The sequence below is a fragment of the Castor canadensis genome, chromosome 14 (assembly GCF_047511655.1).
Source record: "Castor canadensis chromosome 14, mCasCan1.hap1v2, whole genome shotgun sequence".
Lineage (NCBI taxonomy): Eukaryota > Metazoa > Chordata > Mammalia > Rodentia > Castoridae > Castor > Castor canadensis.
The window spans coordinates 30,092,459-30,116,767 of NC_133399.1; the positions used below are offsets into that span (position 1 = coordinate 30,092,459).

General features: G+C 35.3%; 1 protein-coding gene and 1 pseudogene across 1 annotated transcript; one reads left to right on the forward strand and one right to left on the reverse strand.

Annotated features, from left to right (window-relative positions):
* Positions 1–725: 725 nt before the first annotated feature.
* On the reverse strand, positions 726–1,682 carry LOC141416382 (olfactory receptor 7D4-like). The gene has a single exon (XM_074053426.1). It carries the CDS (start codon positions 1,662–1,664, stop codon positions 726–728), a length of 939 nt encoding a protein of 312 aa, XP_073909527.1. The 5' UTR covers positions 1,665–1,682.
* A 6,225-nt stretch (positions 1,683–7,907) lies between these two features.
* Positions 7,908–9,456, forward strand: LOC141416780 (serine/arginine-rich splicing factor 5-like; annotated as a pseudogene).
* Positions 9,457–24,309: the final 14,853 nt, after the last annotated feature.

Here is a 24,309-nt window from a genome sequence, read left to right on the forward strand (position 1 = left end):
AAATCAAATATTTAGAAGGAAGCAATATTTCAGAGATTCACCTAGCATAATGTCACTAGGAATCATGAGAGCAAGCCAGCATTCAAAGTTAGATTGACCTTTCATGTTGAAAATTCAATCACCTTTATTGTAAAAGTTGGCTGTCAAATACAAGAATGTGACTCCATGTAAGTTCCAGATTATTGATCATACCCATGTCATCTCAGTCTCTTCCATTCAGAAATACAATAAGCAAGAGAAAAGACCTTAAATCAACTTGCTCAGGATTAAATATAATCACACATGCTAAGCTATGAGCAGACTAATGCTATGGCTCAAATATTTCAATGACTGTTGAATGATTTCATTTCATTTACTCCTCAAAACAAAACAGAATTTTCCATTTTAAGGGAAAATCCTTAAGGTACAATAGGTTCATTTAGAAGATCTCATATAATAATATAATAAATGTAATGAAGGTTAAGTTTAAAAATCTCAAGAATGCATCCAGATATTCACAAAATTCAGACTATTAAGAACCATCTGTTTGGAAGGGAAATTCCAAATTGATTAACAAGTTAATGGACAAGGAAGAAACAAATACAAACAAGGAGAAGGAAATTCATAGCTGCTTTGGCAATAGAAGGGAGAAGTGTGTCTATTAGCATAGAAAAAAGACAGGACATGTAAATTCACTGCATCTGCCTAAGGGACCACAATGGCCACATAGTTTTGAGGTCAGAAATCTATGAAGGACAGCACAGTGCTCTCCTTAGTTTTCTCAGGGCCTCCTTCACATCTTTGTTTCTGAGGCTATAGATGAAGGGATTCAGCATGGGAGTGACCACAGTGTACATCACTGAGACACTCATGCTTCTCTGGGATGAAAGTGTCACAGCAGAACTGAGGTAAACACTAAGACCTGTTCCATAGAACAACCAGACCACACAGAGGTGAGACCCACAGGTGGAGAATGCTTTATACTTGCTCACAATGGAAGACATACTCAATAAAGAAGAGACAATCTGAGAGTAGGAGAAGAGGATCCCAATCACAGGAAACACACCCAACAAGGCTGCTGATATATACATGTAGATCTTATTGACATAGGTATCACAAGTGGCTACCTTCAGTACCTGAGCTAATTCACAAAAGAAATGTGGGATTTCTGTGTCCACAGTGAAAGTCAATCGATTAATTAGTAGAATATGAAGCAGGGAGATCCAGAAAATAATGATCCAAGACATCACAACCAGAAGGCCACAGAAGTGAGGGTTCATGATTACCAAGTAATTAAGGGGATGACAGATGGCCACAAAACGGTCAAATGCCATCACAGATAACAGGAAATTTTCCATTCCAGCAAAATTTATTAAAAGGTATACCTGAGTGAGACACCCACTGTAGGAAATATCTTTGTTTTGTTCCTGGATGTTCGCCAGCATCTTTGGGACTGTGGTGGTGATGAAACAGATATCAACAAATGACAAGTTTGAAAGGAAGAAGTACATGGGGGTGTGGAGACTGGAATCATAGCAGGTAGCAAGTATGATGAGTAGGTTCCCAGGTACTGCGACCAAGTACATGAACAAGAACAGTCCAAAAACAAATATGTCTAGTTCAGAATTTTCTGAGAGGCCCAGGAGGAGGAATCGTGATACTGATGTGTGGTTTTCTCCTTCCATTTCACTAGATTTTTTCCTTATAACACAAGAAAAAATTGTCAAAATCATTCATCTAGGATTCTGGTCTTTATCACTTCACACTATTACCCTTGGATGGATGTAGTTACCCTTCATGATTCTTCCCATGACAGAGGCTCACATTGCCCTGAGATAGATAGTTCATTTCACTTTTAAATGTTTATAACTTTTCAGACCTCTCATTTAGCATCAGTCTCTCTTGTTGCATACACAGTGACTTGTTTTAATCCCTTCTTCCTTTATAGACATAAACTAATGTCTTCTGACTCTTTTGGAATATTTGCAGATAATTCATGGTTTGTCTAGATAGTCCCCCTATTTCTTTATGTCCATAGTAGTTCTACAATAGTGATAGATTTATATTTCAATCTTTATTCCTATGATTTTCTTCAATTTCCTTATGAATATAATTATTACTACTGCCTTCCTGAGGCTTAAACTGCCTTTATGTACAGTACAATTCTCAGTAAGTGACAGCTCTCTTTTTGTTCTTCTTCTTCTTTATAATTTAGGTGAGTAACACCCCAAAATTATAGAATGAAGCACAATTAAAGCATGAAAGTCTTTGTGAAGACTTCCAGTAATAAAAATTTTAGCTAACCATCTTATTTGTATCACCTTGAGAAAATTATGCAACTTATCTCTGTTACAAATTTTTTACATTTATAATAGTAGCAATAATTATTCCATACAAAATAGAATTGAATATAATAATCAAAATGAATATTATAATGGTTCCAATACAATTCCTGAAAACCACAGTAGACTTGTCATAGATGTGAATTTTGTTCTGAAAATGAACTATATATGTCTCACATGGCTACATTTAATAATATCTACTTGAACTGTGTCATGCTTCAAAAATGGAATAGTTATAATTGTAAAAAATACATGTCTCTCTTTCCTATAATGCCTTTAGGATGTATTCTTTCAACATCAACAAAAGTAATTGGTGCTACATAGATTAGGGGAGGAATACCAGCCCATCAATAAAATTAGAGACAACACCTACACATGGGAGAATGTGCCTCATGTATCAGTTCTCTTTAATGGATATGTATTGTGTTAAAATCCTGTGAGTTAATGGAAAAATATATGTTTGATTTAATCAATTAAATTGTTCTAGGCCTCTATAAAGAAAAACATCTTGTTATTGAAAATCAAGTGTACATGTGACTAATGAAAATATTATGTATAAAATTAGTATTATTCAGCTGTAACAAAGAAAGAGATAACATGATCTGTAGGAAAGCGAATAGGACTAGAGATCATCAGGTTAAATGAAATATGCAGACTCAGAAAGAAAAATATCATGCTTTCTTTCATATATACAACTTATATTTCAAAAATGCTTGAAATTAGGGCTGGCAGAGTGGCTCAAGTGGTAAAGTTCCTGCCTAAAATAGGCTTGAAATTATGTTGGGAAGTATTTGCAAAGAAGAAGATGACTAGGGGAAGATAAAAGCTGGTTACTTGGGGGTAGAATATGTATAACATATATTATATGTATCTGTGAGTTTGTCACAGTGAAGCCCTTTATTTGCATATTTAATATAGACAAATAAAAAGGTTAAAAGGAAAAATATGTTTGGAAAATAAATGTATCCAATCTGCAAGGTTCAAAAAAAAAGGGTTAACATTGTTTATGCCTACCAAATAGAAGTTGATTAAAGACAGGAAAACATCATTGAGTAACCAAATTTTGCAGGAAAGAGAATAGGAAAGGCTTCTCTAAAATAGAAATTATTAAGCCTAAAGAGGAAGAATTGGTCATTATGAGTCAGTAGAGAATGAAGAAACATTCTAGGCTGAGAGAATAGACTATGCAGCTGCTCTACAGATGATGAGATGGTACAGGAGAGCATTTGAGAGAACTGTGTGATGGAGACAGTGCAGGTTAAGAGGTTAGAATGTACACAATCTTTGATGCATAAGGTAGAACTTCCTGTAGTCTACACTAAATTTACTCTCACTCTCATATTGGTAGATTCAAATTCATTTTTGTGCTTGATGTTTTAAGTTTGTTTTATTATTAGCCTTTCCATATACTTACATGGATACTGATCACATTTTAAGTGCTGAAAAATGAAAATGCTGAATGTATAGTAAGGACTGAGACCAATGTATCTAGTCTATATCAAAAATTCATTGTCATACTCAGCATGTCCATCAATTCAAAACAAACCTGATATAAAATTAAATAAGATGTGTTCATAACTATAATAAGAAAAATGTATGATATACAAGATATACCACTTAGAAGAATGGAAGCCCACTTAAAGATGTTAAGTATCATATTTCACCACAAAATAAGTCAATGAATATACAGCATGAACAAAATCACAATGGAAAACAAAGGTTTAGAAATGTCATGATGAGATTCCTCGCACTATACAATTTAACACACAGTATAAAATAAAACCATGAACATGGCAATGAAGTCTTTTTTGTCTTCAATCATATAATATGTTTTCTGAACACTTAAAGGAAGCATGAATAGGAGCAGAGGAAATTTTCCTGAGCATAGCACCTCCTAAATAATTAGAGACAGTTACTGTTGTGGAAGTAATAACCATGTTACAAAATAAATAAGGCTATCAGTAAATCAAACATGCTAGTATAATAGGTATGAAATATAACTCAAATTTTGGTGAACAGCTAATAAATAAATAGATAATTTTCTGCAACAATTTGAACAAAAGGATACAGTTTATGAGAAAGAGTGGTGGGGATTTGAAATTTCTTTAGAAAATAACTCATTGGAAAGCAATTCTATATATCAAAGTGTGAGGGATGAAAACAAAACAAGAGCAGAAAAAGAGTGGACTCAGTGGATCTGAATTTCCTCCTTGGTGTAGGGACTAAGTACACTAAGCATAGGTGGATATTCCCACTCCTACATTTCTAGAGTTAAACCCAAGAACACACTTCTGTACACCTTTTTTTCCTTCTTAATCACAACTGCCTTAATCAGGACATGCGGAATTGCTCTCCTGGTTTTAAATGACACTGTGTATTCAACACAATCTGTGCAAAGGAAGTTGCATGGCGTTGTCACACACGGTGAATTCAAAGATTTCCTCAGGATGGACAACAGGGACATTTTAAGTTTCTTGTGTATTAATTGTTTAATGAACAGGGAATGCCAATTAAATAAATAGTTCTACAGTATTTCTGCTCTCCAAATATTTTTGTTCCCCAGAGGCAAAAAGAAGATTGAACAATGGGAAATTTTCACTGAAATTTGCAGCAATAGGAAGAGAGATTTCTGAGGGGAATTTACTTCTTTTTGTTTTAATTAACAGTCACACGTACTAAAGAGTACTAAATTCAGTAAGGCAGAAAACCCAGATATCATCTATCTATGGCATTTCACTTAAAGAATTATTGGTGATATGATAGACCATTTGGAACCTAATTGTTATACAGAAAATTAACACTATTTATTTTTTAATTAATTATAGAAATAGTGAGTTTGTTATAATAACTTTTATTGGAAACCTTGGGCTTTTATCATATTGACCCCAAAAGGACTCTTTTGTCCACCTAACCAACTCCCATTTGCTTTCCCTTTCTCACAGGAGTGACCTTTCTGCTTTCTTGTATTGTTTTAAACAGATTTTACATATGAAAAAAACATGATATTTATGTTTCTGAGCCTGAATTATCTCACTGAGCATGACATTCTACAGTTCTGTCCATTTTTCCTGGAAGTGACATGTTATATTTCTTTATAGCTGAATAATACTACATTGTGTATCTACTACATTTATTATCAATTCATCTGTTGATAGACCTCTCAGATGATTTCATGAATTGGTTATCATTAATAGTGCCACAATAAACATAGTTGGGTAGGTATTTCTATTGAATATCAAATCTGATTTCTTTAGGTATACACCCAGATGTGCTATGTCATGAAAAAAGGTCATACAATGCATATACATGTGCATACATTCATAAATAATATGATACTATCAATAGAATTGCTATTCCTTTTTCATGTGTTATTCTTTTGAAATAGATAGGAACATATATTACCATTTTTCTTCTCAATTTGAGTTCTACATTCTGATATGTGATAAAGTTCAAAATTTGTACTCTATACAGTAGGAATTTGGGGCTAAATATTTGTTACAAATACAGCATTTTTTATTTTCTCATAATCTGCTATGTGACAGGCACCATATCAATCTCTTGAATGAAAATCTTAATTGCCACAAGTAAACATAAATCTACAATATCACAGAGACTTAAGGAATTCTAAAAGTGTCTCCACCAAATATACTCTCTTCACTTGATGGTCATTTTCTGCTTTCCATCACATTGGCATCTCAAATGTACTCCTAATGCAAGTTTACTGACAGCACATTCTGCCTCTTAATCTAGAATGTTTCTTCTTTCTTTATCTCCTCTGATTATCAGTAACCCATCCTTTTTCTCTCAGTTCATATTTATGACTTCAGAGAATACTTTCCTACCCACATTCACAGATTAATTGCTAAAGCATGATTTTTGTACTTAATGAATTAAAAATGCTACATATTCATAATATTGACCATTTTTCATTACAGAAAAATATTTTTGAAATGTAAATTTTATAGTGATTACTAATTTTGTAAATTTTGAATAGCATCATTTCTTCCATTAAATATATCTATTGGTATTAGTTCTCCTGATTTTACATAATACCTACCCACACAAAAGCACACACAATGAGCACATACAATGACATTTGACTTGTACTTTATTTTAATGAAGTATCTATTAAGTTTGTATATGACATAACTATTTTTCTGCCTCAAAAATTTCACTTGCCAGGAATGTCCTAAAGGAAGGAGCAATAGAAATACTCGTTATGTAGAAATGCTTTATTTTTGAGTCAAAAGATGTTACTGAACCTCTTGTATGTATCATGTTCATAATTCCATCAATGATGGCTACCACAGTTTAAGGAGACATAGATAAATGGTAACCATCAAAAACAAGCTTATGGAGATGACTAGAACAGAAGATAACATTTATGAAATGTTTATTACATCACAAGAACCACCTCAGAATATTTACAATATCACTTCATTCAAACTTGTTCTTCAATCTTGGTTTTTGTTTTGTTTCTGGGTGTGACTGGAGTTTGAACTCAGGGCTCTATGTTTGCAAAGCAGGACTCTACCACTTAAGCCATACCTCTAGTCCACTTTGCTCTGGTTATTTTGGACATTGGGTCTAACCAACTATTTGCCTGGCCTGGCCTTGAACTGTGAACCTCCTGATCTCAGTCCCCCAAATATCTAGGATGATAGTCACCACCAGCAACAGGCTCATATTTCCATCTTACTTTCAAGTCATCGTTTTCTACTTCTAATATATAAATGAAGTATTTTCAGTTAAATAACCAATTCATGTTCACAAATATGGCATGTTGTTCCAAAATTCTTTTCCAGAAATTGTCACTCAAAACAACATTTTAAACTTGTACCTCTATATTGTACATCAGGAGAGTTACATATAAAAAAATATAAGAAATGAGGATAACAGTACTGATGCCAATAATAGCTATAATTTTAAAAAACACCTGCTGTGACCACGGGCATGCTTATAATGAACCCTACAATGGTTTTAAGAATAATCACATTTTAGATGGAAAAAATGAGGAAGTAGGAGTTTACTGTCATTATTACTGTGAAGATTAAAATTATAGAAAAAAGGTTGGGTTCAAATACATGGTTAGTCACTATTGCAGAGGAACAAGATTTCAAAGCCAGCTTGAGCAAAGATAGTGAGGTCCTGTATTAAAAAAAACAGTGTTAGAAAATCTATTGCTATAATTTCAGTGGTAGAGCCCTTTTTCTAGCAGGTGTGAGGCCCTGTGTTCAATTTCCATGAACCCAGGGGAAAAAAGAAGGAAATAAATTCGATTATTTTGGAATAGCCATTTCAAATACAAATCACTTTATGTGTATAAATTCAGATTAGAGAATAAAACAAATTACTTGATGGTATAAAAAAGAAGATATAAGCGTCAGTCATGGAGAGACATAGACGAGTTGAGTGCTGGTTTGTGCGGAGGCCGACAACTCCGTCGCAGATTACGGGACTCTCTGGGTCTCAGCTGCCAAAGACCCTGTCCTGTAGGTGAGTGGCTCGCTTTGAGGACAAGGCTTCTCGGATCGAGGCTTCTTCATGGCTGCTCAGGTCGCAAGTGGCGGGGGCTGATCTTTTGCGGAGGATGGAGTCTAATGAGTGCAGCTGATTGAGGAAATACTAGCCGGACATCATGAATGGCTGTCGAGTGTTCATCGGGAAGTTAAATCCAGCAGCGAGGGAGAAAGACGTGGAAAGATTTTTCAAGCGGTAGGGATGGATCAGAGATATTGATCTGAAAAGAGGCTGTGGTTTTGTGGAATTTGAGGATCCTAGGGATGCGGACGATGCTGTATATGAACTTGATGGAAAAGAACTTTGCAGTGAAAGGGTTACTATTGAACATGCTAGGGCTCGGTCTGGAGGTGGACGAGGTAGAGGATGCTACTCTGACCGTTTTAGTAGTCACGGTCCATGAAATGACAGAAGAAATGCTCCACCTGTGAGAACAGAAAATCGACTTATAGTTGAGAATTTATCCTCAAGAGTCAGCTGGCAGCCTATCTGTGTCGTTGGCCTTATGAGGAGGAGTGCCTGTAGGTTATCCTAATCGTTGTCTTGGTCACTCTTGGTTGGGCCTGGTTGACTTTGCCAGTCAGCTCCTACAGTGATCAATTGGCCACCTCTAGATCTGTGTTTGCTGGTCTAGACGTAATCGGTGCACTTACTTGAAGTGCCGGGTTGCAGCCGATCCCAGAGTGTTGATAACCTGATCTGATCCCTAAGTTGAGAGCGGTCTTCCAGTAACACTTCCGAATAAGAGGTCCTGGTCGAAAAGAGTAGAAAGATACGAAATTAGTTGGTCTTTGGAATTCTGATCGCAGTAAAGTGGTCCCTGATAACTGCACAAGAGTAAAACATGTCTGCATCGCCAGTAGTCTGCTAATAGGGAGGGCTGTGCGATTAAAGGCTTCCATCGATTGGGTAGTATCCTTCAAGTGGGTAGCGAAGGGCCAGTCGGGCCTATGTCATGAAGGTTTCTCAGACCAATTAATGATTTGCTGCTTGACTAGCCTAGGGAAATATTAATAAAGGATCTCAAAGATTTCATGAGACAAGCTGGGGAAGTAACCATTGTGGATGCACATCAACCTAAATTAAATGAAGGGGTGGTTGAGTTTGCCTTTTACGGTGATTTAAAAAATGCTATTGAAAAACTTTCTGGAAAGGAAATAAATGGGAGGAAAATAAAATTAATTGAAGGCAGCAAAAGGCACAGTAGGTCAAAAAGCAGGTCTCAATCTCAGACCAGGAGTTCCTCTAGGTCTTGTAGCCGGTCTTATTCTCGTACTCGCAAGTCTTATAGCCGATCAAGAAGCAGGAGCCAGAGCCGGAGCAAGTCTCGTTCTGTTAGTAGGTCTGCTGTGCCTGAGAAGAGCCAGAAACGTGGTTCTTCAAGTAGATCAAAGTCTTCAGCATCTGCGGATCGCCAGAGGTCCTGGTCTTGGTCCAGGTCCAGATCAGTTGACAGTGGCAATTAAACTGTACATAACTTGCCCTGGGGACCTTTTTAAAAACAAATTCCCAAACCATACTTGCTAAAAATTCTGGTAAGTATGTGTTTTTCTGTGGGAGTGGGATTTGGAGGGGGTTTGGGTTGGGCTGGATTTGTTTGTAGATGTGGACCACCAAGGGGATGTTGAAAACTAATTGAATTTTTTTTTCTCATTTTTCTTTTATTATTCATATGTGCATACAAGGCTTGGTTCATTTCTCCCCCCTGCCCCCACCCCCTCCCTTACCACCCACTCCACCCCCTCCCGCTCCCCCCCTCAATACCCAGCAGAAACTATTTTGTCCTTATCTCTAATTTTGTTGTAGAGAGAGTATAAGCAATAACAGGAAGGAACAAGGGGTTTTGCTGGTTGAGATAAGGATAGCTATACAGGGCATTGACTCACATTGATTTCCTGTGTGTGGGTGTTACCTTCTAGGTTAATTCTTTTTGATTTAACCTTTTCTCTAGTTCCTGGTCCCCTTTTCCTATTGGCCTCAGTTGCTTTAAGGTATCTGCTTTAGTTTCTCTGCATTAAGGGCAACAAATGCTAGCTAGTTTTTTAGGTGTCTTACCTATCCTCACCCCTCCCTTGTGTGCTCTCGCTTTTATCATGTGCTCATAGTCCAATCCCCTTGTTGTGTTTGCCCTTGATCTAATGTCCACATATGAGGGAGAACATACGATTTTTGGTCTTTTGAGCCAGGCTAACCTCACTCAGAATGATGTTCTCCAATTCCATCCATTTACCAGCGAATGATAACATTTTGTTCTTCTTCATGGCTGCATAAAATTCCATTGTGTATAGATACCACATTTTCTTAATCCATTCGTCAGTGCTGGGGCATCTTGGCTGTTTCCATAACTTGGCTATTGTGAATAGTGCCGCAATAAACATGGATGTGCAGGTGCCTCTGGAGTAACAGTCTTTTGGGTATATCCCCAAGAGTGGTATTGCTGGATCAAATGGTAGATCGATGTCCAGCTTTTTAAGTAGCCTCCAAATTTTTTTCCAGAGTGGTTGTACTAGTTTACATTCCCACCAACAGTGTAAGAGGGTTCCTTTTTCCCCGCATCCTCGCCAACACCTGTTGTTGGTGGTGTTGCTGATGATGGCTATTCTAACAGGGGTGAGGTGGAATCTTAGTGTGGTTTTAATTTGCATTTCCTTTATTGCTAGAGATGGTGAGCATTTTTTCATGTGTTTTCTGGCCATTTGAATTTCTTCTTTTGAGAAAGTTCTGTTTAGTTCACATGCCCATTTCTTTATTGGTTCATTAGTTTTGGGAGAATTTAGTTTTTTAAGTTCCCTGTATATTCTGGTTATCAGTCCTTTGTCTGATGTATAATTGGCAAATATTTTCTCCCACTCTGTGGGTGTTCTCTTCAGTTTAGAGACCATTTCTTTTGATGAACAGAAGCTTTTTAGTTTTATGAGGTCCCATTTATCTATGCTATCTCTTAGTTGCTATGCTGCTGGGGTTTCATTGAGAAAGTTCTTACCTATACCTACTAACTCCAGAGTATTTCCTACTCTTTCTTGTATCAACTTAAGAGTTTGGGGTCTGATATTAAGATCCTTGATACATTTTGAGTTAATCTTGGTATAGGGTGATATACATGGATCTAGTTTCAGTTTTTTGCAGACTGCTAACCAGTTTTCCCAGCAGTTTTTGTTGAAGAGGCTGCTATTTCTCCATCGTATATTTTTAGCTCCTTTGTCAAAGATAAGTTGCTCATAGTTGTGTGGCTTCATATCTGGATCCTCTATTCTGTTCCACTGGTCTTCATGTCTGTTTTTGTGCCAGTACCATGCTGTTTTTATTGTTATTGCTTTGTAATATAGTTTGAAGTCAGGTATTGTGATACCTCCTGCATTGTTCTTTTGACTGAGTATTGCCTTGGCTATTCGTGGCCTCTTGTGTTTCCATATAAATTTCACAGTAGATTTTTCAATCTCTTTAATGAATGTCATTGGAATTTTGATGGGAATTGCATTAAACATGTAGATTACTTTGGGGAGTATTGACATTTTTACTATGTTGATTCTACCAATCCATGAGCATGGGAGATCTCTCCACTTTCTATAGTCTTCCTCAATCTCTTTCTTCAGAAGTGTATAGTTTTCCTTGTAGAGGTCTTTCACATCTTTTGTTAGGTTTACACCTAGGTATTTGATTTTTTTTGAGGCTATTGTAAATGGAATTGTTTTCATACATTCTTTTTCCGTTTGCTCATTGTTAGTGTATAGAAATGCTAATGATTTTTCTATGTTGATTTTATATCCTGCTACTTTGCTATAGCTATTGATGATGTCTAGAAGCTTCTGAGTAGAGTTTTTTGGGTCTTTAAGGTATAGGATCATGTCGTCTGCAAATAGGGATATTTTGACAGTTTCTTTACCTATTTGTATTCCTTTTATTCCTTCTTCTTGCCTAATTGCTCTAGCTAGGAATTCCAGTACTATGTTGAATAGGAGTGGAGATAGTGGGCATCCTTGTCTGGTTCCTGATTTTAGAGGGAATGGTTTTAATTTTTCTCCGTTAAGTATAATGCTGGCTGTAGGTTTGTCATATATAGCTTTTATAATGTTGAGGAACTTTCCTTCTATTCCTAGTTTTCTTAGAGCTTTTATCATGAAATGATGTTGGATCTTATCAAAGGCTTTTTCTGCATCTATTGAGATGATCAAGTGGTTTTTGTCTTTGCTTCTGTTAATGTGGTTTATTACGTTTATTGATTTTCGTATGTTGAACCACCCCTGCATCCCTGGGATGAAGCCTACCTGGTCGTGGTGAATAATCTTTTTGATGTGTTGCTGAATTCGATTTGCCATTATTTTGTTGAGGATTTTTGCATCAATGTTCATTAAGGAGATTGGCCTATAGTTCTCCTTTTTGGAGGTGTCTTTGCGTGGTTTTGGGATAAGTGTAATACTGGCTTCATAAAATGTGTTTGGCAGTTTTCCTTCCCTTTCTATTTCGTGGAACAGTTTAAGGAGGGTTGGTATCAGTTCTTCTTTAAAGGTCTGATAGAATTCAGCAGAGAATCCATCAGGTCCTGGACTTTGCTTTTTGGGGAGATTCTTGATTGCTGCTTCAATTTCATTTTGTGTTATAGGTCTATTCAGGTGATTAATTTCCTCTTGGTTCAGTTTTGGATGATCATATGTATCTAGAAATCTATCCATTTCTTTTAGATTTTCAAATTTATTTGAATATAGGTTCTCAAAGTAGTCTCTGATGATTTCCTGGACTTCCATGGTGTTTGTTGTTATCTCCCCTTTTGCATTCCTGATTCTACTAATTTGGGTTTTTTCTCTCCTCATTTTAGTCAGGTTTGCCAGGGGTCTATCGATCTTGTTTATTTTTTCAAAGAACCAACTTTTTGTTTCATTAATTCTTTGTATGGTTTTTTTGGTTTCTATTTCATTGATTTCAGCTCTTATTTTTATTATTTCTCTCCTTCTATTTGTTTTGGGATTTCCTTGTTCTTGTTTTTCTAGGAGTTTGAGATGTATCATTAGGTCATTGATTTGGGATCTTTCAATCTTTCTAATATATGCACTCATGGCTACAAACTTTCCTCTGAAGACTGCCTTAGCTGTGTCCCATAGGTTCCGGTAGGTTGTGTTTTCATTTTCATTGACTTCTAGGAACTTTTTAATTTCCTCTTTTATTGCATCGATGATCCATTCTTCATTAAGTAATGAGTTATTTAGTTTCCAGCTGTTTGCATGTTTTTTGTCTTTACTTTTGTTGTTGAGTTCTACTTTTACTGCATTGTGGTCAGATAGTATGCATGGTATTATTTCTATTTTCTTATATTTGCTGAGGCTTGCTTTGTGCCCTAGGATATGATCTGTTTTGGAGAAGGTTCCATGGGCTGCTGAGAAGAATGTATATTGTGTAGATGTTGGATGAAATGTTCTGTAGACATCTACTAGGTCCACTTGATCTATTGCATATTTTAGATCTTGGATTTCTTTATTGAGTTTTTGTTTGGATGACCTATCTATTGATGATTATGGAATGTTAAAGTCTCCCACAACCACTGTGTTGGCGTTTATATATGCTTTTAGGTCTTTCAGGGTATGTTTGATGAAATTGGGTGCGTTGACATTGGGTGCGCACAGATTGATGATTATTATTTCCTTTTGGTCTATTTCCCCTTTTATTAGTATGGAATGTCCTTCTTTATCTCGTTTGATCAATGTAGGTTTGAAGTCTACTTTGTCAGAGATAAGTATTGCTACTCCTGCTTGTTTTCGGGGGCCATTGGCTTGGTAAATCTTCTTCCAGCCTTTCATCCTAAGCATATGCTTATTTCTGTCGGTGAGATGAGTCTCCTGTAAGCAACAAATTGTTGGATCTTCTTTTTTAATCCATTTTGTCAAACGGTGTCTTTTGATGGGTGAATTAAGTCCATTAACATTAAGCATTAGTACTGATAGGTATGTGGTGATTCCTGCCATTTAGTTATCTTAGTTGTTTGAAGGTTTGATTGTGTGTACCTAACTTGATGTTACTCTCTACTGTCTTGCTTTTTCTTATCCTGTGGTTTGGTGCTGCCTGCCTTTTCATGGTTAAGTTGGGTGTCACTTTCTGTGTGCAGGATCCCTTGAAGAATCTTTTGTAATGGTGGCTTTGTGGTCACATATTGTTTTAGTTTCTGCTTATCATGGAAGACTTTTATTGCTCCATCTATTTTGAATGATAGCTTTGCTGGGTAGAGTATCCTGGGGTTGAAGTTATTTTCATTCAGTGCCCGGAAGATCTCACCCCACGCTCTTCTTGCTTTTAATGTTTCTGTTGAGAAGTCTGCTGTGATTTTGATGGGTTTACCTTTGTATGTTACTTGTTTTTTCTCTCTTGCAGCCTTCAATATTCTTTCCTTAGTTTCTGAACTTGTTGTTTTAATGATGATATGTCGTGGAGTAGTTCTATTTTGATCTGGTCTGTTTGGTGTCCTGGAGGCCTCTTGCATTTGTATGGGAATATCTTTCTCTAGATTTGGGAAATTTTCCGTTATTATTTTGTTGAATATATTACGCATTCCCTTCGCTTGCACCTCTTCTCCTTCTTCGATGCCCATGATTCTCAAGTTTGGTCTTTTGATGGAGTCAGTGAGTTCTTGCATTTTCTTTTCACAGGTCTTGAGTTGTTTAATTAATAGTTCTTCAGTTTTTCCTTTAATTACCATTTCATCTTCAAGTTCTGAGATTCTGTCTTCTGTTTGTTCTATTCTGCTGGATTGGCCTTCCGTTTTGTTTTGCAGTTCTGTTTCGTTCTTTTTTCTGAGGTTTTCCATATCCTGGCTGTTTTCTTCTTTATTGTTGTCTATTTTTGTCCTGAGTTCATTTATCCATTTATTCATTGTGTTCTCTCTTTCACTTTGGTGTTTATACAGTGCTTCTATGGTTTCCTTTATTTCTTCTTTTGCTTTTTCAAATTCTCTATTTTTATTGTCTTGGAATTTCTTGAGTGTCTCCTGTACATTTTGGTTGACCCTATCCAGTATCATCTCTATAAAATTCTCATTGAGTACTTGTAGTATGTCTTCTTTTAAATTATTCTTGTAGGCTTCATTGGGTCCTTTGGCATAGTTTATCTTCATTTTGTTGGAGTCTGGCTCTGAGTTTCTGTTCTCTTCATTCCCCTCTGGTTCCTGTACTAATTTTTTGCTGTGGGGAAACTGGTTTCCTTGTTTTTTCTGTCTTCCTGTCATTGTCCTTGGTGTTGTTACTGTCCCTGTACTGTGTGTAATTAAGTATTTTCTAGCTTGTAATAATAACAATGGTAATATTGAGAATGGAAGAGTGAGCTGAGATGGAAAGCAAGAAGTTAAAGAAAAGGGGAAAACAAATATACAGACAAGAGGGAGAAAGCAGAACAAGGTATCAGACAAGAGAGTTTCAAAGGTATAAACAGGGAGTGTTAGTGTACTAATCGTCAGTAAGCTGAACAGACAATAGAGTGACAGAGAGAGGATTGAAAATCAAAGATAAAAAAATAAAAAATAAGTATATGAAAGTAATATCTATTTATAAAAATGAATTAAAATAAAATGGAAAATAGAAAATTAAAAAAAAAAAAAACCAAAAAACTTCCAAGTTTATATGCAATGCAATTTCAGTCTTAATAATTTGGATGTCCATCTCAATCTCCAGTCCTGGAGTTGGTGCCTCAGATGTTGTTCTGTAGTTGTCTCATCAAAGGGGATGCATAAAGTAGAACAAAACTACACTCACACACACACAGAGGATTAAAAAAAAAAAAGCCCCACCAAGTGTCCCCAGTTCAAATGCAATACAGTTTCAGTAAGTTTTTCGGCTTGCAGGTGTAATTCGGTTGTTCTCTCATCAAAGGTAGGGAGAAAAAGAAAAAAAAGCGTCTGGAGGCAGTTCTGAGTGTGGTATCTGCAACTGTGGCTTGCCTGCCTGCTGCTCTCAGCCTGTAGCTGGCGGCGTTATTTATGCAGATCTCTGGGGTGAGCTAGCGCTCACCTGGTCCCACAGGCTTTGTTTGCTCAGAGTTCTCCTGTGCGGCGGCCTCTGCTACAGGCTTTCCCCTTTCCAAGCACTGGGAAAGGTGCCACTGCCCCACGTTGTCAGGCCTGCGTGTTTATTTACAGTTCACGTGGGAAGTGGGTCTTCCCTCCTCTCACAAGCGTCCCCGATCCTGGTTGCTGGGCGCGCCCCGCTCCCGCCAGAGCCTCTCCGGCCCGCCCGGCTTGTTTATTTACAGTCCCGGGAAGGCTTCCCTTCCCCCAATCTTCAGCGCTCAGGGCGCCCCACCCTCTTTCCAGCGTGTCTTAACTGTTCTTATTGCTTAGTACTCAGTTTCTCTTTTTTTCCCGGGTGGAGGTCAGTCTGTCCAGGGGGCTATGCTGCTCTGGCCCAGGCTTGTCTGTGGGGGAACCGCGGTACCGTGAAGCTCACCTGGTCCGCGTCTTCCCACGCCGTATGGACGCCGGCCACTGGCGGCCCCGGGGGCCTCCTCGGTTCTCCGTTTTACGTGAAGTGGAGATTCTCTGCGCCGGCTGGAGGTGTGGAGGGGTCAAAGTTATGCCTTTTCTCAGTGATTATGCCTGCAAAGTGTGTCTCCAGCGTCTCTCCAAGATTTCACTATAGGAGGGTCACTTTCTGCTTCCTACCTCTAGCTGCCATCTTGGAATTCCCCCAATTAATTGTATTAAAAGTCTTTTGATAAGCCTTATGCTCACATTTTTGTGAATGTCGAAGTATATAGTTTGTGTATATTGACAGAGCTGTTTTATAACTAAAGCAAATTTAATTTTTTTGTACTAGAAAAAAATTGAGCATTTTAGTTCCTGGTTGTTCAAATATGTTAATTCAGATTTAGTTTCATGCCTCAAACTAATTAATAGCTTTGGACACTTAAAAGAGCTCTAAATTTCCTTGTATATAAATGCTTGAGTTTTCCTTGTTAGGGTCAAGGGTTTCCTCACCCACCCTTAAACAGCTGCAGTACAGACACTTTAAAGCAGCTGTTTGTTATTGATAATAAAATATTATAAAACCGAAAAAAAAGAAGATATATGTTTGCTATATCAAGTGTGATTGTACACAATAAAAGGAAATGAGCTACTACTTTGCCAAGTTGAAGCAATGCCATTGCCCAGATTACATGTAGGTGAAAGAATATATCAGTGATGATATAAATTAATAACTGCCTGAAGTGCCACTGCACTGTTCACTGAATCATCCTTTTGTATCTTTCCCCAGAAACTAAATCAGAAAACCACATAAGATTAGCACAACTTCTTTTCCTGAGACTTTTAGATGATCCTACAATGCAGACCATTCTCTCTTGGGTATTTGTCCATGTATTTTGTCTCTGTACAAAATATACAGAGAACCTGTATATCAACTTGGGAACCTACTCATCAACTTCGTTATCAGCTGTGACTCTCACCTCCATATCCCACACATTTCTTTCTCTACAATCTGTCCATATTGACATCTATTTTGCATCTGCCATATCCCTCAAAATGTTGGTTAACATCTAGACAGAGCAAAGGCATCATCTACAGAGGTTTCTTCACTATATGTATTTAATAAGATTTCTTTTGGATGTACATGCAGGCGAGTGGTTGCTGAATAACATCATAGTTCTTTTGTTTTTGGTGAGAACTCCACATTGTTTTCCTTAATGTCATCAATTTACACTTTCACTAATGGAGCTCCAGCTGCAGTTTCTCCAACTCTTCTTCACAACATCCTGTATCATTCATCTATTCTTTCATAGCATTCAGACAAATGCTATGATATTTCATTGTAGTATTAATTTGCATTACCCTGATAATTGGTAATGTTTAGCTTTTTGCATATATTGCTCGGCCTTTTGTATGTCTTATTTTTGAGAAATGGCTGTACAAGTTTTTTCCTTATTTGTACTTGAATTATTTACTTTCTTATGATTGAGTTGTTGAGTTCTATGTACTTTGTGTATTTGGAACATATATACATACCATATGTGATACATAATTAAAGTATATTCTCCATTCAGTACATTAGCTATGTATTTTGTATACTGCTTCTTTTCCAATATTAATGTTTTAACCTTTAATGCGATATCACTTTCCTAATTTTTTGCTGTGTGAGGCTGTGGTATATATACGAGGAATCAGCCAGTAAATTGACTCATGTCGTTGGTTATTTTACTTTTTTCTACCAATATTGAATTTTCACATTTTACAAAATGCTGTGCTATGTGTGTCTAATGGCATTCCATATGTGAATAACTAGTCTTTCCACATCATTAACCAAAGAAATTGAATTTTCTTCATTTATACAAATGGTAAAAAATTTAAGTATCTATATTCTTAAAAATGTATTTTTTAAAGTTTATTTTACTTGATCAGCAAATACAATCCTAGATAATGTCAAATTTTATTTATTTTTGGTAATACTTACTTAAAATAGTTGCTGATCACTACTGTCTTCATGTGATCATTGGAAAATTTTCTGTAAGCACAAGTCACTGTCGAGTATATTTGAAGTTAAAACACTATTCATTTTCAATGTTGTGATTAGTCATAACTAAATATCCAATTTAAGTTATGTGATACCTGTATTTAGTAGAAAATATTGAAATCTTTACAGAAGATTCACATATGAAGAACAAATGTCTATTTAAGAGCTCAGTATCTTTCTTTTTAAAGGAAGTACTTGTAAGATTGGGCATGTTTTGTAATGATGAAAATGTTCTGTTTTTAGATTGCGTATAAATATGAGCTCATATTTGTCAAAATTCATTGAACTATGAACTTTAAATGGACATGTTTTCATTTATGTAAACTATCCCTCAACAAAGTTGATCTTTAAAAATGGGCAATGTTTTGGAGGAACAGAGTAAATAAATAAATTGATAAGTGCAAAAATTATTTTCTTTATGTTATGTTTGCTCATTTAAAGCAATTGATTCCAGTTTAAGTCACAATTTATTATATTTGTATAAAAATGGAACAGATTGATGAGTTACACTTTGATATTTCAAAACATGCATGCAATCTTAGTGATCAGATCAGGGAAATTGGTGTAATTATCATCTCACATATTTATCATCAATTATGTTGTGAGCATTTCAGTACCTCTCCACCTAGCTGTTTTGAAATTTGTATTTAATTATTCTCCATCTTAGCTATTTTATTATGCTTTTATTTTTTTTAGCTTTTTTTTAGCATTAAATTTTTTTATTCATTTATGCATACAATGTTTGGGTCATTTCTACCCCCTTTATTATGCTTTTAAAACAAAATCATCCAACTGAATCCAGCTCTCAGGTACCTGCTATCTTATCCATTTCCATCTCCTCCACACACTTCACATCCTTTGATAACCACTCTTTATATCTATTTCCATGAGACCAGTTTTCTTAGCTTCTCCATATAAGTGACAACATGCAGCATTCATCTGTCAATGTGTGCTTACTTCACTTACCATAATGTCCTCTAGCTGCATACATGTTGCCAACAATGAGGTTTCATTTTTTTAAATCCCTTTCTATAAACATCACCTTTTCTTTATCCATTTTCTCATTTAGGAGGACGGGTTGCTTGTACAACTTGACTATTGTGAAAATCTTCAATTTCTGTATGAGTTCAGAATAATTTTATTCTTTTACTATTTGTATATAAAAACAATCATTAATTACGGAAAACTCCTTTACCAATACATGTTCTCGGTGTTTTGTCAAAAATCAGATGACTGTAAATATGTGGATTTATTTCTTGAATCACCTATCTGTTGAATTTTTCTTGGTGACTGATTCATGTCAGTATATTATTATATTTTCATCAGTCGTAATAAACTTCACATATTGATAAGTCACAGTAAGATATTTTAAAATACATATGGAATTTGTAGTGATCAGATCATGGAAACTGTCATTAGCCATAATGTAACATATTTATCATTATTTGTGTTAACAGCACTCAAAATAATCTTTTTGTCAAATTTGAAATCAAGTATTGTGATGCCTACAGCCATATTCTTTTGGCTTCTTTGGCTATTTGGAGATTTGTGGTTCCCTATCAATTTTAGAACTGGGATTGTTTCTAGCTAATTTTATGAAAAATATTACTGCCATACTGACTGCTATGGCATTAATGCAATAAACCCATTTGGATACTATTGATTTTTTTGCTTTGACTAGAATTTGAACTCAGGGACTTATGTTTGCAAAGCAGGTATCTACATATTGAGTCATACATGCAGTCTATTTTACCCTAGTTATTTTGCAGTTTGTTCTCGTGAACATGTACCTAGTCCAGCCTCATATATGATCCTCTGCATAGCTCAGCTCTCAAATATCTAGGATTATGGGTGAGCCACCAGCATGGCACTTTGTATGGACATTTTAACACTATTAATTCTTCCTATCACTTCCTAACTATGAACATGGAATGACTATCCATTATTTTCTGGGTTTTTTTTTTATTTCATTCTAAGGTTTTATTGTCTCCATTGTAGAAATCTTTCACCTGTTCTGTAAAATTTATTCTGAGGTAATGTATAGTTTTGTAGCTATTTTAAGTGAGGTGGTTTTCCTGAATTCTTTTCCAGCTCATTCATTTTTGGCCTACAGAAATGCTATTGATTTTTGTATCATGAGGTTGTGAACTATATCTTACTGAATTCATTTCTCTTTACTTGTTCATTTGTCAGTGTTTGGTAATTGAACTCAAGGTCATGTTGGACAATTGTTAGGTAATTGCTATTCTAATGAATTTCATACCAAATTCCTGAATTTATTATATCTAACATGTTTGCAGTGGTATATATTTTTCTATTTTGTTCTCTATAAAAAGGGATAGTTTACAGGTTGTTCTTGTTTTTTTTTTTTTTATTATTCTCCTGATTGCTCTGACCTGGGCATGTTGAATATCAGTTAAAAGTGTTTTTCTCCCAATCATAGATACAACGTCTTTCACGTTTCCCTGTTCACTGTAATTTCAACTGTGTGTTTGCCATTATTTCCATAAATGGGCTGAGGTTTTGTCATTCTATGGCTGTCATGATAGAATGCCAAATTCAATAAATGTTTTTGATGATTTAATTCCAAAAGAGAAACAACTCATTCTATTTTTATAGTGGAAGTAGTTTTTAAATATATTTTTATTATTATATATTAAGAACATGAGGAGTTTTCATTGTAATAATTCCATTTATATGCACAGCAGTTTCACCTTATGTATTACATTCTAATCCCCCTTCCTCTTCCTCCATTTGCAATCAGTGTTTAGTGGTTTTCTTTAATATTATATATATATGCACATACATACCTATGTAAATAATATATAATATGTATATGATATAAATCATATATATGTATATATATAAATTATCTGTCTCCAAAATGTGAATCAACTAAAAAGTAAAGTTTATTCTTTCTCTTACTCCTTTTTTGGTCTCTGCTCCTTTTCTTATGCCCCTGACTATCTGTTCCATGATATTTGAATAACTGAATAATATAGATGTTGTTAAATGTATTTTAAGCCCTAGTTGTCTATGATACAGACACAAACATGAGCTATCACTTCCTTTCTCTGTTCTGGACATTCGTGAATGTGCAGTTAGGAAAAGAGCTAGGTTGTTGGAGTCATGCTGACCATGGACAGTTTATATGAACCAAGGGAAATTCTATTCAATATTTAGCAGAAGTTGTTATTGTTTATGTCTTCCCCATGAATTAAGGTATTTTCTCTGAAGAATCAGAAATGAATGTTTTAATTATTGTCTGAGTACAGCATTTTTGCTGATATAAGGACAAAAGTAATCTGTCCCACTACAGAAGTAGGAAAATTGTAACTTCAAGTCTCTGGACATATCAGTTGAATGGTATGGAGATTAGTCTTATATTTATTAATATCTAAGCTAGATTTCCCTCTTATTTTATACATTTACTCCATATTAATTACATAGGGGCCACCCATTATCTATTTACTCAGCAAATTGTCTTTTTAAGTAACAACTCAGATGACAACACTGAGTCTCTGAGAAACTAACAGCCTGATTTACATCTCAGAAATTATAAACAAGACTAATAGAGTCACACATAAATTATTACTCTCTGGGATGGGTTCATTACAATTTCTTACTATAATTCACCCATCTAAAAGAATTAAGCAGAGGTACAGAAATGTAAAGGTTAGTTATATCTGATGTACTTTCATAAACTGTGCTCATGAAATTAATTCCTGAGATTATTTCTCCTTCTGGGACTGATTGGCTGATTAAAATCGCAAAAGAGGATGTGAATATTCCCCAGAATTCTCTGGAGTAGGGGAAAGAGAGAAAACAATACTGAAATATCTGGTACCACTCAATTATCTCCTTTGTGGTCTACAATAAATTTCCCCTGGAAGGAAAGCAATGACTAGGAGGTGTTGCCTCCTGCAGCATCAGGGAAGTGAAATACCTTGATACACTGTGAAGAGGACAATCTGTCAGAATACTCTAGTTGGGATGCTTGTGTCTGTATTTAAGCAAACACATTTTAACTCTTTTAACCTTACAGCATTTACATAGAAATGCTGCTTTCCTTCATATTCTGGAAACTTAAGTGGAAAATTACTCTTGTGTAAAACTATATCAATGAAATGAAATGAAGCCCAAACTACATAGAAGACATAGCTCAGAACCTGATACCTGCTAATCCCTCAAATATAGTTCATGATGTCATGGTCACTGCCACCTCTTCACCCTATCATCTCCTTCATATTTTTGCTGAATGCTTCCATAACTGTGTGATTAACCTTTTTGTAATTTCATGGGTGAGATGTTTACTGCAAATATAATAACTGTGGGAGGAAAACAAACCTTTTAATGACTCCTAAAAACAGCTCAGATTATAAATTTAATATTCAAAATAGCTGAAATTTTGTAGGGTAATGTATTTCCACATGCAGATTTAAATACATAATGTTTTTAACTTAGTTTCTTTACTCTTTCACATCACATTGGCTCCTTAGTCCATTTTTAGATTTTGATTTTGCATATTAGAAGAAACAGTTGATATATGAATGTCTAAGTGTACTGTATTTCACTTAACATGATGATCTACTGTTTCATCCACTTTTCTGAAAATTATGTATCTTCATTCTTATGATTATGAAATACTCCATTATGCATATATAACATATTTTACTTACCCACTAATCTGTTGAATGAGCACCTCAGCTGAAACTAAAATTTGCTGTGGTGAAAAGTCCAATGCTTATATGCATGTGTAGGTATTACAATTTTGTAGCTGGTTTATATGCCAGTAAGTATATACACAGAAATACTATAGCAAGATTGTATGGTAGTTATATACTTAGATTTTTCAGGAACATACACCTGATTTCCATAGTGGTTGCACTAATTTACATTGCCACCAACAATGTATAAAATTTCCTTTTTCTGGCATCCTTGCTAGCATGTGTTGTTTTCATGATGAGAGGCATTCTTTCTGGCCTGTCATTGAATCTGAATTTTGTTTTGATATATATTTACCAAACCATGGTTTTAAAAAAATCTTAAAATGAATAGACTTGTGCTTCTCAGGTTCATATTTGAATATGCTTTTCTGTGAAACTCTATGCACAATGGAGAGAAATTTAATGTGCATGTGAAGGTGTTGGTAATCCTGTTTTAACTAGGTGAAGAACCAGTACTGTTCAACATTATTTCATGGTATGTAGAAAATGACCCATTATTATCATCTTGTAATATTATTACTTTCAATTATACCCACTGCTTATATTAAAATATAAATGTTAAATAATATGCTTCCTGTTTGAGAAGCATATTACCTAGGAAATTTTAGCTCTGGGTATCTCTGCAAGATTCTATTCTCTTGGACACCTGAAATCCAAAGAATAGTGTTATCAGGAACTTGGTTGTGAGATTTCTCTCTTAGTATTTAGGTCAAGATTGACTTATGCATCCATAAACAGTTTACATAAAAACTTAGCTAAATACCTAAAGCTAATTGAATATTATAAAATTAAATATGTTACCTTATGTACACATATTATTTTAAGTCTGTCTGTGGATTAGATTCATCAACATCAGATTTGTCTTCAAGGGACAGATATCTTTGTTTTTTTTTATTTTAATATTAGGAAAATTATTATTTCAAAATTCATATACTTCTCTCTAAACTACAAAAGTGCAAGTTTTGAGATATTATGTAGGTAGAGAATAGTCATTAGAGTTTCAACAGCTGATTCATGATTAATTTTATTATTAATAATCTACATTTTTCAAAAAGAAAATAATCATTGCCAAATAAACACTCTCGTGCTGATGATACTATTTCAAAAATATTCTTGCAATCAGTCAATTAAACAAAGTGTTTCTATAAAGAATCATCAAGAAATTTTATCCTGTGTTTGAATATTATTTCCATTTGGTTCTAGTAGAAGAGAAGTGTGCTACCATGGAAATCAGGAAATGAATCATCAAGTCCAGTACCAGTA

What these genes read in the sequence shown, in the direction of transcription:
- LOC141416382 (XM_074053426.1), bottom strand. Translation starts at nt 1,664, where the DNA reads ATGGAAGGAGAAAACCACACATCAGTATCACGATTCCTCCTCCTGGGC.